The sequence below is a fragment of the Takifugu flavidus genome, chromosome 16, assembly GCF_003711565.1.
Source record: "Takifugu flavidus isolate HTHZ2018 chromosome 16, ASM371156v2, whole genome shotgun sequence".
In the NCBI taxonomy this organism is placed as follows: domain Eukaryota; kingdom Metazoa; phylum Chordata; class Actinopteri; order Tetraodontiformes; family Tetraodontidae; genus Takifugu; species Takifugu flavidus.
In genome coordinates, this window is record NC_079535.1 from 5,394,992 (window position 1) to 5,410,422 (window position 15,431).

Sequence of the window (15,431 nt, forward strand, 5' to 3'; positions counted from 1 at the left end):
GGTTTTGGTCCTGGTAGAAGGCTCCTTTAGTGCCGCAGTAGAGGGTTTGGTACAGATCTGTTTTCTTTTCCCTCATTTTATTAGATTGTAATGATGGATTGTTTTATGACCATATCTGGGGCCATTTGAATGCCAGACATAGCCAGAATCCAAAGTGAGGCTCAGTCTCCACTCGCATGTATTTATAATTCATAGTAGCCTGACTCCGTCCCAGTGTAACCTCAGGATTATCTGCTTACTTTATTGAAAAAGCTATCAGGCTTGATAAGGATAATTAAACTTAATTAAATCCCCTAGATCCTATTAGCCTGAATGCAACTGGATAAAAACTGCAGCCCCGATGCAGCAGAACCTCAACAAGTCTTTTATAGAGGAAGCTCATAAAGAAGAATCGGGCGATGTGAGGTGTTATCTGTCTCCCCCTTTGGCATCGAGGCAAGGACGGAGCACACCGAACAAAGGCGGCGGATTATAATTGCACCCTAATCTGTCCCATGACTCATCATCCGCAGACGGTTGTTGGCAGCGTGCACTCGTCATGTCATTGTCTTTGATTCCATAGGATGTCAGCATCACCTCTCTGCTCCACCTCCGCCAGGAACAGAAACAAAAATATACAACTTCTCCCTACAGGCTCACACACAGAGGAGTGACCTCACTCCAGCACCAGCAGAAAATAGCTCAATTTCCATTGACATCACTCCACATCCTGTTGCTAGGAGATGGTGGAGTCAACATTAGTTACTATGGCAACTGCATTTCACCTTGAGAAGCTCCTCCTGACCTTTATGGTTCACTATGGTAGACATGAACATGTGTGTGTAAGGTGTGTGAGGCAGAGGAGATAGATACAGTGTAATATCACTTGAGGACTTTAGGTTGCTTTACATTCCAGATGAAAGTTTACACAATAGTCAATATTTAAACACCAACATTTGGGCACAAATGAGAATATGTTCTTATTTTCATTACTTTTATTGAGGTGTATTTTTATCACAGTGTTACCTGAGAACAATGAACTATGAGGTTCGGCATCAATAATAATGGGAAACAAAAGAACATGTAGCTGGTTGGTACATTTGTAAACCACCACATATGCACAGAAAAATAATACCACGGCAGGAGGACATTGACTGAGTTGGGAAAAAATACAGGAGCTTGGGATTTGTGTGCCTAATGAACTAATTCGACATTAGAGTGGTACAGAGACGGCTGCGGAACACAATGGTGTCTCTAAACATAGAATTAACACACTAACTACAGCGCTACAGCTACAGTCCTGCAAATGAGCAGGAGTATGATTGGAGTAGTGTGCTCAGCTGTCATTTGCTAATTGAATTTAGCAGCCAGTCCTCGAGAGAGGGATGCGGTGGGCATTATGGGGCTTTTTTGGATTACGCTGAGGTGGTGGTCAGTTTTCCACTCCAAGTCTGGTTCTCCGTGCCACCCTGCACACCAGAGGGTAATGTTGCCCCAACAGGGCATTCTTCCGCCACAGCGCCACCCCATTATCCTGCCTCTACAAGGCATTGCTTCAATCCCGACTGTTTGCTTGTCAACATGTCGGCTGTCTGTGATCTTCATCGCTGAAGAAGTGACGTTACCCCAGAGGAGCTGAGGACGACCTTGATGAAATGGGTGAAAACACACCAACCAAATGCCATTTGGTTAATAGAAACCTTTGGCTTTTATATACAAAAGCTATATATTCTGATTCAAGTCTTTATGCATTTAGACACAGAATGTATGGTGAAAACCCTTTCATCAGTCTAATGCCCAGTGTTGGAATACTGTTCAGACTTAAACATACAGGTGGTGTTTACTATGGCTCTGCTCCACATCCTATAAAACACGACATAACAGCTACATAACATGCAAGAAACATGTCCACAGTGATATTCCTAATGAAAATAAACATGAACATAACCTGTTAAAATGCATCACCAGCAATTTAAACATCACTTTAGATGGGTACATATAGTTTGTGACACTATGTGTGATTAAGTGCTGAAGTGGAGCACATAAAAACCTACATGACATTCTGCTTTCTTCAGCAAAGATGCAAAGGTCTTTCTACTGAAGTCAAGCACACCAGCAGGAGGCGTTCCTCCTTTAATAAGGCATGAAGTGTTGGGTCCCTAGCAGGGATCCTCCAACCCTCTCACAAGTCCTCCGTGTCCTTCAAGAGCACAGGGGGAAACGGGTCATTTCCCAGCTGACCCTGTCTTTATCTCTCATTTCATCTTCTCATCGGTTGCCATGGACTTCCAGTATCGATGGCAGGACAGTTCTAGCAGCTCCAACCCTCCAATCAGCTTCTGCTGAGCCACAAACACTCCGACCATGAGCACGAAGTAGAGTCTGAATGGAGGCCAGAGCCACAGGCCAGTGAAGCACAGCGCAATAAAGCTGCTCCAGTACAGCAACGAGGCGGCTTTGATCAGAGCAACCCTCAGCTCCGTCTTACATGGCGGCACGCGTGCGACGCCTTCTCTATCGAAGCCTCGGGGCTGGGCGGAATAGAAGTCGTGGAGGCGGGTTTCCTTCTCAGCCCAGCGATCTCGGCACCAGGACTCCAGATCAGAGGATGAGGAAGGCAATGAGGTCACGGAGTATCGACGGACGTGGAAGTGGATCTCGCGGGGGAAAAGCCCCAAGATGAGGTGGCGTTCGGTCTGAGGGATGTTCTTTGGATATGCTACTGTAATATCATGGACGGCATCCAGGTTATCTCCTAGAGATGTGGAAACAATTTCAAGCTGTGATTAAAATAGAATAAATAAACAGACATGTAGGAAACAGTCTTGCATAACCAAAACCAAAAGGATTCCAAACTGAGATCTCCAGGTCTCCAGACCTGATATCCCTTTCACCCGTTTACACCGATTGTTGGAAATGTTATTAGCGTTTCATAACATCCGATCTTACTTAAATTACACATGTGCATCTTTTTTGGAATGGCTTAAAACTTAAACCTTCTTCCTTCAAGACCAGAGGGCTCCTCGACCTCTTCTCTCAATAGTTTTGAACTCGGGTTTTCAGGAAAACACCTGCCAGTAGCTTCTGTTAAAAATAGACCTGAGCGGGGCACGGCGGGCTTGGTCCAAGAGAGCGAACACAGCCTGTCAGTCAGCGGTGCACAGAAGGGAACTAGCAAAGCCCGATGACATCACAGTGAGTCACAACACCTGCTCGGAGGGCTGCGGCGGGGGGGGGGGGGGGGGGTACAGGGATAGGGTAAGAACCCTGGAGGAGTGCCAACATTAGCTCATACAGAAACCAGAGAATCTCAGAGGTGTAGTAATGGCTGGCAGCAGCATGAAACGCACGTCTGGGTATTAAAAAAAACAGGATCAGCCAGCATCAGTGGGTTTGGAACAAGCATGTCATTTTCCTGAGCTTATGCTGACGACATGTTTCCATCCAGGTAACAGAGCCTGTATCCAACAGTGTTGGGAGAAACATCCTCACCTTTTCTCAGTCGGTCCACGATGAAGGTGAATCCGGTTGTGCGGGGATGCAGCACGTACTCGAATTTTGGCAGGCCGTTCTGGGCAGCGAACGCATCGCTCCGTTGTCTTGTGTTTTCTGACACAAAAGCATAATAAATATCGCAGTAGATTAACTTTTAGATTTTGATAACGGCTGATTTTTAAAGGTGTAGATAAAGGTATCATTAAAAGTTGCTCATAACAGCTAAGCAATGAGTCGTTCTGGGATGAAACCACATTTGTTGCATACATCAAGCTGTCACTAATGCTTAGACATTTGACATAAACAAAGGAAAGACGAGTGTTTATTAAGCAAACATTCCTCAGGAAGGTCTTGCGGGAACACTATTATGACTCATTAGTCATATTATGTAACAAGTGGCTGCAGCAAAGTCAAAGACACTGGGGCATATGGACCTTCACTGATGCAGACTAGCTTGGAACTTTTCTTCCTTATTCAGTCTTTCATTTAATTCACATGAGGTCTGTGAGTGTCAAACGGGGACTGTGGGAAAGTTTAGAGGGGCTTAAGTGGACCCTGGACCTGATCCTGTAGCTGGAGGTCTATAAGTGGCTGAAGTATTAGCAGCGTAAAGGACAGGGCGGCTTCAGAAGAAACCAGAAGACACTGCATTAGCCCTAGCTTCTAGAGTCAAATTAAATCTTTAATCCAGAAGTATGTGCAGATCACACTGTCAGAGAGATGCATTAAAGCAGTAAATCTTTAAACATGATGCAAATTTCTGACATCGTGCTAAGCTTTCCCAGTACAGCCACCCTGAAGTTTGATTGGCTTAATAGTGATTTGAAAGGACTTTAGGCATCGGTGGTGCTGCTACTGCACGGACTGAAACATCAGAGCATTTTTCAGAAATGACTGTCGGGCTGTACCCTGCAGGATTCGGTCATGCTTTAACATTTGAAAATGATACTTGCATAACAGCATCAGTGCAAAGGTATGAGACAGGTGCTGCTGTGTGTCAGCTCCTGAAAATAGCGACTGAAATCTGTGTGGTTTGAATGTGTGGATGTTACATTGTTTCCTTCTCACCGGTGAGGTCTGTGCCTTCAGGGAAGAGCAGCAGCTGGAGCGGCTCTCTGATGTCACAGAAGTAGTCTAGCATGTTCTCCATGTGCTTCTTGTCCTCCACCCAACGCCGCTGAATGAAGACGAAGCAGGCCACCTGCATAGCCCAGCCTGGACAGAGCAGGAAAAGCTACATGAGCAGCAGGACAGTGATGTTTGTGTGGTCGTGGTGTGATCATCTTGACATTTAACCTCAGAATTCCAGGATCCAACCAGCTGCATTAGAGCATAATAACGAACCTAACCCATAACAGACGATTAGAAGAAAGGGTGAAATTATAAACCGGGGCACGAACCAAAGCCTGGCACAGCCTTCAGCGCAGCCTTGAGGCAGATCTTCTCCAGACGGAGGTAGCTGTACCTGAGCAGACAGCACCACAGGAACATCCAGTCCAGACGGGTGCGATGGTTCATGATGATCACACTTCTCTCACCTGGGATGAAGCCGTCGCCTGTTATCACCACCTTGACCCCAAATACCAGTTCTAGCAAAGACTGGAAATAAGGGAGACGAGGCAGGGAAGGAGGATGAGGAAAACATGGAGAGAAGCAGATGATTGAAGGGAGTCATTCTCTGGAGTAGACTAAGTAACGGCTAAGCCGGTGTCCTCACCACGGGGAGGGTCAGCCAAGTAGCAACGATGCGATCTGTGATCCAGCGGTACCATGCTGGAGACAGAAACATGAGGGGCAAAACTGGACCCAGCATGAAGATACTTCCAAAGAAACTACCCAAGAACAGGGTGACCACAAAGTACAGGCCACGGGCTGACACAGCCATCTGTGGAGAGAGGGACACACAAAAGCACCACAACAATTCATTTCACAATTGACCAAATTGTGATTACTGACATTTATGAACTACAGGAGGAAAAAAAGAAGATCCGTCTCATTGAGATCGGAGGCTGCGCTTCTTTTGTTCCTCTGGTAATTTTCCCACAAACAGTGGAAAACCCTGGCCAGACGTTCCTCCTGTGGTATGTAAATAAGGGAATCTTCCTGCAGCTAACAAATAGTGGGTACACGTCCTGATGGCTAAATACTGCGGCGGTGATGAAATGGAAGGCTGTACGGACGAATTAACGGCTCCGAACACGAAGACGGTCAGGTCAAACTCGGGGATGAGCTCAGCCATCAGAACTCCACACAGGCCAGATTCTCTTGTCTCAGTGGGCCCAACTGCAATCGCTCAACTGATTTTGTTACCTCTGACATCAATTATTTAGTGATGTCACTCTGGACGTCTGCATGCCACTGGTGATACTGTCGTTTGCAATGAGCATCGCATCATAACATTGCGATGACAGAATCTTTTGCATCTCCTCCTGCTCTAACGAACCCCTCAGAGGCACAGTGACCTGCAGACGCTGCAGCGCTGCAACCACGCGGTCTGATGGCGCCTTTAAAAGTTGCCAGACTGTTTGTGTGCACTGTCGTTTCGGCAATAAGAGTCAGAGGGTTAGCAGTTCTAACAATGGAAAATGTGAAGCATGGCAGAGAAGGAAAACAGTTGCCCAGCATACGTGCCACAGCCACAGAGAAAGGAGCAACACACCCCCACACACACCCTTGGGTAGCTACTGGAATATCACACACCTGTTCAGAGGCAGGGCCACACCTACAGACACGGCTGTGAGGACGGAAAGGAATGATCAAAAACATGTTTATGTTCAGCTTGGCCGGCACACCTGGGTCCTCTCAACACCATTTATAATGCAGACGGAGATCCATGAAAGCAGTTCTGTTTATACAAGAACGGAGCACTAGTGCCACTTGTGCTTGTGTTGCAGGTTGCTATAGAAGTAAGCACGTTTCCTCCTCATGTTGCCACAAATGTGGCATGCTCTGCACAATACAACAACGCAATGATGGCCGTCCTGTAACCAAGGTGAACCAAAATAAAAGCATCAGAGGTGCTTTTAAACACTCCAGCTCGACAGCTGGAGCACCAGAGCATCTGCATGGAAGGTGCATGTATATATGATCATTCTAAAAAGCTCAAGGCGTCTTCAGACTTCAGACATATATTATGTATTAAGAACTTCCCACCATTTACTCTCGGACTCTCCGGGTTATCCGGCAATTATTTAACATTCCTAATCCAAGAGCAGACATCCTGACAGGCGACAGCAGCGCGAGGAGGTCAAGCATGTCTAGGCAAAACAAAGAGCTTCGGAGAGACAGCGCAGGTTAAAAGAATTGAAGCGATAATGCCGGAAAATTTATTCCAGGTCACATTTACAACCTAGAGGAAAACTGGAGAGAACAAACCTCCTGTGTGGCAGAAGGCTGCAAACACACAGATTAAATGGACATTTTTTGACAAGGATGTTTCCTCTTTGGGGGTTTGTTCAGACAATGGTGCTTTGTGTCTGACAACTCTAAAGCAGAACCTGTTATTTAGTATCACTGCAGTCTATTTTAGAGTATTATAACATTTACTTGATATACAAACATGTGTAAACACAGTAATGGGCTTCCATCCCAGCATAAATAGAACTGAATAATAAAACTGGCAGACATTCTGCAGTCATGCAGTGATGGAATAAATTCATTAAATCTACTTGAATTCTGTATAAATCTGAGGGTGCTTCTCAGTCTGGCGTCTATAAATGTTATGATATTGGTAATATCTGGTCATTAATAGCGTTGTGGACAAAGTTGTCGGTACCCATCTGGTAATGAGAGGAGACCCCACAATGGCCACTAAAATACTGGTAACTTGAAACTTACAAAAGTAATAATAGATAAAAATGTACTGAAAATTACCCAATGAAAATCAGACACTGCTTCTGAATTTTGGTTCAACAGAATAAAATAAATCTGTCATGTAAGAGATCTGAAGAAAAATGACGATAGCCCAAGAAATGATTGAAAATAACCCGACCATTAGCAACACTGGCGTCTTCCAGCTGATCAGCCTATTTAAAGGGTGACGACTAGCCAATGTGGCGTTTGGTGACACGGTGTGTACCGGTGCCACACTGAATGCACCGCAGAAAGCAAAAAAGAGTTCTCTCAGTTGATTAGAAAAAAAATTATAGCATGCTGAATGTAAGGGTAAAAAGACCATCTGCAGGCAGCTTGAGGTTCCTTTGACTGCAGTTATATATTGTTTAGACGTGTAGGGTCGACAGGACTTTAGCTAACCTCCCTGGACATGGCTGCAAAGAGAAAAATGATGACAAATTGAAGAGATGGACAAAGTGAATGGTAAACAAAGAGCCCAGAACAAGGGGAAGGTGAACTCCAAGGTCAAGGTGTATCTGGGTCAGATGGCCACATATGTCACTGTTTGGGGTGAACTTCATGGGAGACGACCAAAGAAGACACCTCTGTTGGAAGCACATCATTAAAAAAGAGACACTGGAATTTGACACAATGCATAGCAACGAAGCTTCAGGGGACAATGAAACAGGCCGCCAGGAGGAGGCACTCTACAAACCAGGGGCAACAGGAGCAACCGGCACGAGGAGCGGGCCAAAATACCTGAAGACAGGTGCAGAAGTGTACGGTTACGGAGATCGTTTGATTGCACTGATTTCCTCAAAAGGTTGCGCAACGAGAAACAAAGTATAGAATATGGTCGCTTTTGTGCAGGCATGTTTCATTAGTTTGCATTTTTAAAAACTAATTCTGTTGAACCAAAATTCAGAGGTGATGTCAGATTTTCATTGGTTAACTTTTAGAAAAGTTTTAATGCTTTTGACAACTTGTCTTTGTCATCTTCATGCTTTATCCCTTTTGGGGGCGTGGGGAGGGTACACAACGGGCGAAGGTCAGTCAACCCCTGGCACTTTCCCCTGCTACCCTCCGCTTCTCAGACCAGGCAGACTGACCTTTAAGATATACATTTTAATCCAATGATATAAAGTACATCATTGAGCATGGAATCATGCAGAAGTGTACACGGCGACGAGCATTGCTAATGTGATATTCAATCATCGTTCAATAGACCAGGGTGTGTCGAAGAGAAAGTTTAAAGTTTAGCAGTGAATACACCTGCAGGTCCACAAACGTGAAAACGATCACGTTCTGACTGTAAAATATTTGCAAGGAAAGCAGATTTAATCGTTTGTATATGCAAATAAAAGACAAACACACGGGATATACGGAGTGTATCGGTAGATGGAAATAACTTCCTGATTTCTTGAACATGACTCAGCTGGGCGCAATTAATTTAGCACGAACGCACCAGTGACTCGTGTAGAAATAAGGAGACTCGACATAACAAGGCTACCTGCTCACTTCACAGAGATTTTGTGTTGAAAATTAGGATCTGAGTTTCACAAAACAAGCACAGAACGCTAACCTGAAAGTCTATCAACAATAAATGCTAGCTTATATGAACGGAGGCTATAGCTTTTTAATAAAACCTTCCATACCACAACTGATGTCGAATGGCAGTATACGCACCTTTCGTAGCTTGCACCACAAAATAGGTAGTTAATGATTCTGTTTGCTCCAACGAATCCAAACTGTAGATTGCGACATAGCGACTTAGCAACTTCGGCTAGCACATCGCTAACGTTAGCCACATAGCAAAGCTTATGAAGTCCTCAGAGATGACGCCTGTTGAAGCGGCCTCGCTGGTTTGTTTTGTTGCCAGCCGTAGGGCGAGTGAAAAAATGGGCTCAGACAAAGACAAAATCTTGACTTTAAGTTACTGCTGCAAAAGTCACGTCGTAGCTGCTACACACGGTTCGCTAACGTGACTCTTCAAGTTGTCATTTCTGGGATGTTCTACAACAGGAGGCCGACAGGGGGTGCTGTTTGACCAGAGTAGCAGACACACCACCTGTAATGAAATTATTCTTTTTTTAAAAGGCGCAAATGGAATAGGGGGATTCTTGAACGATAATACGGGTAGGTCACATTGTGCATTGAAAGGATTCAAATATCACCATCATTTTCTTAATGGGGGTAGTAATTGTGCCACTGTTTACTCACATCAAATTTCTAGTTGTCATTTCTAGCAGATTTCTGTACAGATGATGCATTTCTGCATGAGTGTTTCCTTTTCTAGTCCAGATACATGCATTTGAGAATGACTATAGATTACCTGTTTGTTTTTAGGCTCTTTTTAATTCATCTGCAACAGGTTAAATTAACGCTGCATATTGTCCTTTCAATATTGACCATTATCAAATTGTGTTTTATAATTATAATTTTATAATTGTACTTTTTAAAGTGGCATTGGAGGCCTTTAACCCCCCAAAAGGTGCTGAATATTAATCATTCTATGTAATTCTGGATAGTTCTGCACCACTGACTCATATGGTTCCATAAACAACACATTTCCTTTGCATTAACTTCATCTTGTTATGGGGGCAGACTAAGTGTTATCCACATGCTTCTTCCACTTTTGAATTGAGGTGAGGTGTTAATTACTATATCTGTCTGGTAATTGTATGCAGCATAGTCATCACAGTAATTTACTGCATTTGCCATGACTTCAAATAGAGACAATGGTGAAGTAGCCGTTCATTATCATCGTCCTAGGTCCTAGATGACATTAGAGCACTACAACAGCCTGGGAGGGTGTACCTGATGATTACCTCTGCACAGCAGACGATGGAAAATGTTTGGTCTCAATCCGTTTACACCTGAGCTCAGCACCAGACACCGTTGGTCATGCTATATTTATAGCCTGGGGCATGTGGATCTCCAGATGCCTGTTATTTGTACGTCTGCATCTTCGTTCTGACATTGCTCTTGGACTTCATTTTAACTCCTGCATTTTTAAATATTTCAATTCAGATGTTTGTTCTCAGAGTTGACACCCTCTTCTTTAATGCAAATAGTGACTGGAGGTCATTGATACCCATGGCTCACAAGTGTTTTCAGTGTGTGTTGTTCACGGCACTTGTCCTGTTACAAATGTGCATTTGAATGATTGTTAGAGTGAGTAGTTAACAGCTTCTTATCAGCACACTATCTCAAAAATGTCCCTCTGTATTTTCTTTCAGCTTCACTTACTTGTCTATTGTCCAGATTTTTCCATTTGAGCCCATAATTTCTCTTTTAACCTATAAACATACACATTAGGGCATCTGCCCAGCTGGGAAACATGGGGTCAGAGGTCAAATGCAACGCCACTCTCACACGTCGGCACTAGGTATTTCAGGAATCCCTTGAGGAATCAATGTGGACTTGAGGCTGAAGAGATTTGATTTTGGTCCCAAACATACGTTTCTGTCAATTCCACGAACACAATATGTCAGATATATTATGTAACAAAATATGTTGAATATGTTGGAGCTCACCTAAAAAACCCTTCCAGGGTTCTCTTGTGTGTTTCTATGGTTCCCTTGTTTGCAAGCCTTTCATGCCATGTCAGAGCTCATCTGAGTCAGCACTTTGCTGCTCATTTGATATATTCGTGACCTCCATCAGAGCCTTTTAAAGCCGTGGAAATCTTGGCCTGGGCCTTTTGTGTCTTTTATCCGCGGTTATGAGCTGGTCTACTGTTACAAATGACCTCAACGTTCAAACATGTACATGCACACGGATCCGCCATTGTGTCTGAGCGTGGCCGAGCATGTACACGTCCTCTGCCGTGTGAGTCTCCCACGTGTGAGGGCAGTGAGGTAGTGACGGACTGACAGATCGGGCGAAAGCGACGGCCCACTTAGTCAAGCTCACGACGTTTCCATGACCTTCTCCCCATGGCATGCACTCTATCTGAGAGACAGAGCGAGCTGTGTACCTTCATCGGTGTAAACCTCTCAAGGGTCGGCGCATCACTTCAGAGAAGAATGGAAAAACTTTGAGAAGGGCTCTTGTTTTCCCTCCAGTTTTGTGCCAGTTCACCTTCAAGAAGAGACGCATGTCCACATGATTAATGGGCCCCGTGAGATAATGAGATGAAATTAAATACGATCAGCTCCTCCTCTGAGAATATCTTAGCCCTCTGTTTAGAATTACAGTCGTTTTAAACCACAGCATCTATCTGCGCATTCCTTCTCCTAATAAAACTGACAAGCCAGGTCAAACGCGAACGTACGAGGTGACTGTCGGGATCAGATAGTTGCAGAGAATCTGCAGTAATTAATGTCAGGCATGCCTTTGCGAGCACACGAGGCGGTGAGGGAGTCTTTTTTTGGTATTGCACACTGTGTTTTGCTTGGTTTTCTATAGGGGTCTATTGATAGCACTTTAACAAGCCATTATTGGGAGGAGAAAAAGAAAAACCCTCATCTGGTTTGTTTATTTTCACATTCTTGTCTCCAGTGGTCTCTTGTGGTTTGGTCCCTTTTAGCTCAAAGAAGGTGATCCATCTTCTCTTTGACTCCACTTTCTCTTCACCTGCAAAAGCACACACTTGCTCACATCACAACCGTTTTTTTTTCTTCCCACCAGAATTTTTGTCTGCTTATCTCCATCTATGTCCTGGCCCAATACATTCCTCCTTTCCTCCCTTTTTTCCACCCGGGCTCTCCGAGCGGCTCGGATCAGAGCGGCGGTGCTGCGAGTGGTCTATTTATATCAATGACACACTGCAGACGCTTAACACATTAGCACACATAACTGGTGTATAAAGCAGATGCTAGTGTATTGATCAAAGCTTTAAATGAGACGGTGTGTGAGTACCAGGCCGAGGTGCTCCGGTCGATCTGTGTGAGCTGTGTGTGCAGTTTCAACCAAAGGTCGAGCACACTTGACCATGAAGGATTTCCTGTCAATAGGAATCAAACCGCTGCTGCTCTCGGAGGTCATATTATCTCACAAGGATCAGTTTATTCTACCGTGTTGTGTCATTTGAAAAATGGTACAACAATACTCTCACTTGGTGGAGGTGCCTCAACCTGTAAATCTTCCATTGACCAGGGTTCAATATACTAATCAATACACTGATTAAGCATTTTACCCTTTTGCTCTTTCTAAACCTTTAACAAGGTGTACATGTAAATGGAAGGCGTAAGAATGTCACATTCCAGTGCAAATTTCTAAATATATCTTCAGCCCCTGGACCTGAAATACTTGTGGAAGCAGTCATGGAAAAAATCCATCTTTGGATGGGGACTGGAGAGGTATTTTTGTACATCTGAGCAAAAAAAAAGGATCCGAAATCAGCGTTACGTCAATGAAATATGGACGACCACCTCCATCGTTGATCGTGATAATTCAATATGTATTAAAGAAAATCAATTCTAGTCCCTCTGTTCAGTCTGAACGTGCTGTTTTGGTACTTTATTGATTCCCGTGTCATTTTACCTCCAGATGAGAACACTCGGCTCTTCCCTGAACCCCAATTCTTCATGTTCTCCCTCCTGGACATCCTTCCTTTTACTTTCCTGACCCGTCGTCCCCTTTTAATCCTCCCCGCTTGTCTCGGGCCTTCGTGCTCACCCCCCCAGTCGACGGAGCCAGCAATGTGTCTCAGACTGGTGGGCCGTCTGCAGACAGGTTATAAATAACTGTCAGGTTTTTTCTTCTTCTTCATGTCCTGAGAGCTATACTCTCTTCTCACACTTGAGGAACCATGGGAAAAGAATCTTTCCCTTACGCACGCAGCACGTACGTAAAGCACCCAGCATGCGCAGGCAAGCTCTGCACACACAAACACACACACACACACACACCACTATACTACATTTACAGCCCTCAAAGCATCACGTTTATGAGGAAAAGGGCGCTTCTTGAAAATGAAACCTTAACTTATGTTGTGTAACCTCCACTGTGGGAATGAGAGGAGCATTTCTCCTTTCATCTAAGTATGGGAAACTTGCTGAAACAACAGAACGGGATAAATGTCTGGGAGGACAAAAAATAGAAGGTACAAAAAAACAACCACACTGGAGTCAAGGAGGAGTCAAGGGAAAAAAAAGATAGAGTTCAGCGGATAAGTATTATTATTCTCTCCACGACATAACAGATTAAAAAAGGGGTTATGGGTGCATGGAAGGCTGACGGGAGCCCTTGTTGAGGGGAGTGACAGCAAAACATCGTTAACATGGACTATAGTTGGGAGTCGGGGAGAATTGGGGGGGGTTGGAAGGTCAGACTCCGCTGACACACTGAGATCAACCATGGGATTGTTTCCACTGGAAAGAATTCCAAGACTGAGCTAGAAGAGCTATCAGTGACTACACTCAGAGGGTTCTGACAACAGTTTAATGTACGGCCACACACACACACACGCACGCACGCACGCACGCACGCACGCACGCACGCACGCACGCAACGCACGCACACACACACACACACACACACACACACACACACAATTTCTCAGATGTGGTTGTAGATATGATTAAAGAAAACTGCAACCTGTATCAAGGATAGACAGTTATTTTGGGAAACAGACATTTTAAGCGGATTAAGAACAAACATGCAGGGATTTTCCTTTGTATATTACTGTAGGATACGTTTATTTACAGGTGGGTAAACATTTGAACATGTCTTCCTTTAGGAAAATAAGGATCAATGTGCAAACTCATCCTGAGGTGTTGGCTGAATCATGCCCAGGATCTGCAGATCCTTCAGGGATTAAATTGCTATTTAAATAAGGCTCAGCAGACACACAGCAAACATCATCCCCTCCCTTGCTACTTGTGGCATTTAGTTCTTGTTGTCGTGTGTGCTGTTTGCAAAAAGGCTTTAAAAGAGCTCATGTGGTCATGTTGTTTGCTGTCTTTGTGTTTGCTAACTTGCACGTTGCATCTCTGGGAACAATGCCCTTAATTCTGTAACAAGATGGCATGACAAATGCTAATTACCAGCTCCACTATACAGTCTACCAGCAAATGTTCCCAGTTGCCAGTGAGTTATAAGAGCTTCTAAAAATGTCAAAATGCAACGGAAAGATGCTTGAGGCTAATGTTCACCCCACGCCACAGAAACACAGGCCCTTTCTTTATTAAAACAAAGTACGTATCTCTACCAATTTATCAAGGACGATGCAAAGGTCAGAAGTTCCAGACTGACGTCACATGACTTTGGAGGTGGCTGCCAAGTTTAGCCAATCTCTACGGAGTGCGGTTAGGTCCTTTTCTTACTTATGAGTCCCTATTTCCATGATCTCATGACATTTTCCAGTGAGATCAAGGAGCAGCTGTTAAATGAGGAATAAATGACATTCCTGTTCTGGACGATTCAGAAGAAGCCATCAGCTCTCCGGCTGGACAGACTGTGGCTGACCACAGCGATCAGCTGGTAGGTATTTGCACTTTTAAAAGAAAACCTAAGCAGAACAGAATGTTACTTCATTGTTCACCTTCCCGGAAGTGCATTAGTCCAAGACCCTGGAAGCGCCGTGTCAGCCGGTTTAGGGAGTGAGAGCTTGTTTCCAGAATGAGGCAATCACACTTGACCCTGAGGGTCACTGGTACAGTACACAACAGCAAATCACCTGACAAGTTTCCATTGTAACGCTGATCTGAAAGCTTTCTGTTTATTCCTGTAAATCAACCAATTTCCCCATTAGAGCCTTTCCACTTTTATTATTCTGGTGGATGTTTACGTGTCTCTTCCATAGTCTTTATACCAATGAAATGCAAGCAAAATGTTAGAAGGTCAAATTGATATTTTCCACAGTTCTGCTCGGAGTCCTTAAAACAGTTTAACAACTTCAAAGCACTTTACAGACAGGAAACAGTATTTTATGCTAACCGAGCTTGCAAGCGGAAGACAGGAAGTAGCATGTAGCCTGCTCTGGGTTCTATATTTACACATTTCATACGTGCATCTGCATTCGAAGGGAGATTTTTCTATGGGAGCGATGCAACGCAGGAAGTGTGACTGCTTTTCACTAACCACCACAGGTGAAAGGGAAGGAAGAGTTTCTCATGAACAAGAAAACAACCGAACCACCCAGCAAAACAGTTTCTGCCCATAAAAATGCACAGCAC

The 15,431-nt window shown here is 44.3% G+C and overlaps 1 protein-coding gene across 2 annotated transcripts; it reads right to left on the reverse strand.

Moving 5' to 3' along the window:
• Positions 1-956: 956 nt before the first annotated feature.
• On the reverse strand, positions 957-9,331 carry lclat1 (lysocardiolipin acyltransferase 1). Of its 2 annotated transcripts, XM_057058963.1 has the most exons (7): positions 8,995-9,331; positions 6,175-6,208; positions 5,192-5,359; positions 4,875-5,073; positions 4,543-4,689; positions 3,472-3,588; positions 957-2,734 (listed from the first exon to the last, which is right to left on the reverse strand). In XM_057058963.1, exons 3-7 carry the CDS (start codon positions 5,357-5,359, stop codon positions 2,235-2,237), a joined length of 1,131 nt encoding a protein of 376 aa, XP_056914943.1. In that variant the 5' UTR covers positions 6,175-6,208; positions 8,995-9,331; the 3' UTR covers positions 957-2,234. The 2 variants fall into 2 exon arrangements, with proteins under 2 accessions (XP_056914943.1, XP_056914942.1); XM_057058962.1 differs by lacking the exon at positions 6,175-6,208.
• Positions 9,332-15,431: the final 6,100 nt, after the last annotated feature.

Bases quoted from the DNA above. Each gene is read 5' to 3' on its own strand.
- lclat1 (XM_057058962.1), bottom strand. From the start codon at position 5,359: ATGGCTGTGTCAGCCCGTGGCCTGTACTTTGTGGTCACCCTGTTCTTG. The intron at 5,074-5,191 runs GTGAGGACACCG...CCTTATTTCCAG, and splicing joins CTTGGCTGACCCTCCCCGTG to TCTTTGCTAGAACTGGTATT. The intron at 2,735-3,471 runs GTGAGGATGTTT...CCACATCTCTAG, and splicing joins CGTGGACCGACTGAGAAAAG to GAGATAACCTGGATGCCGTC.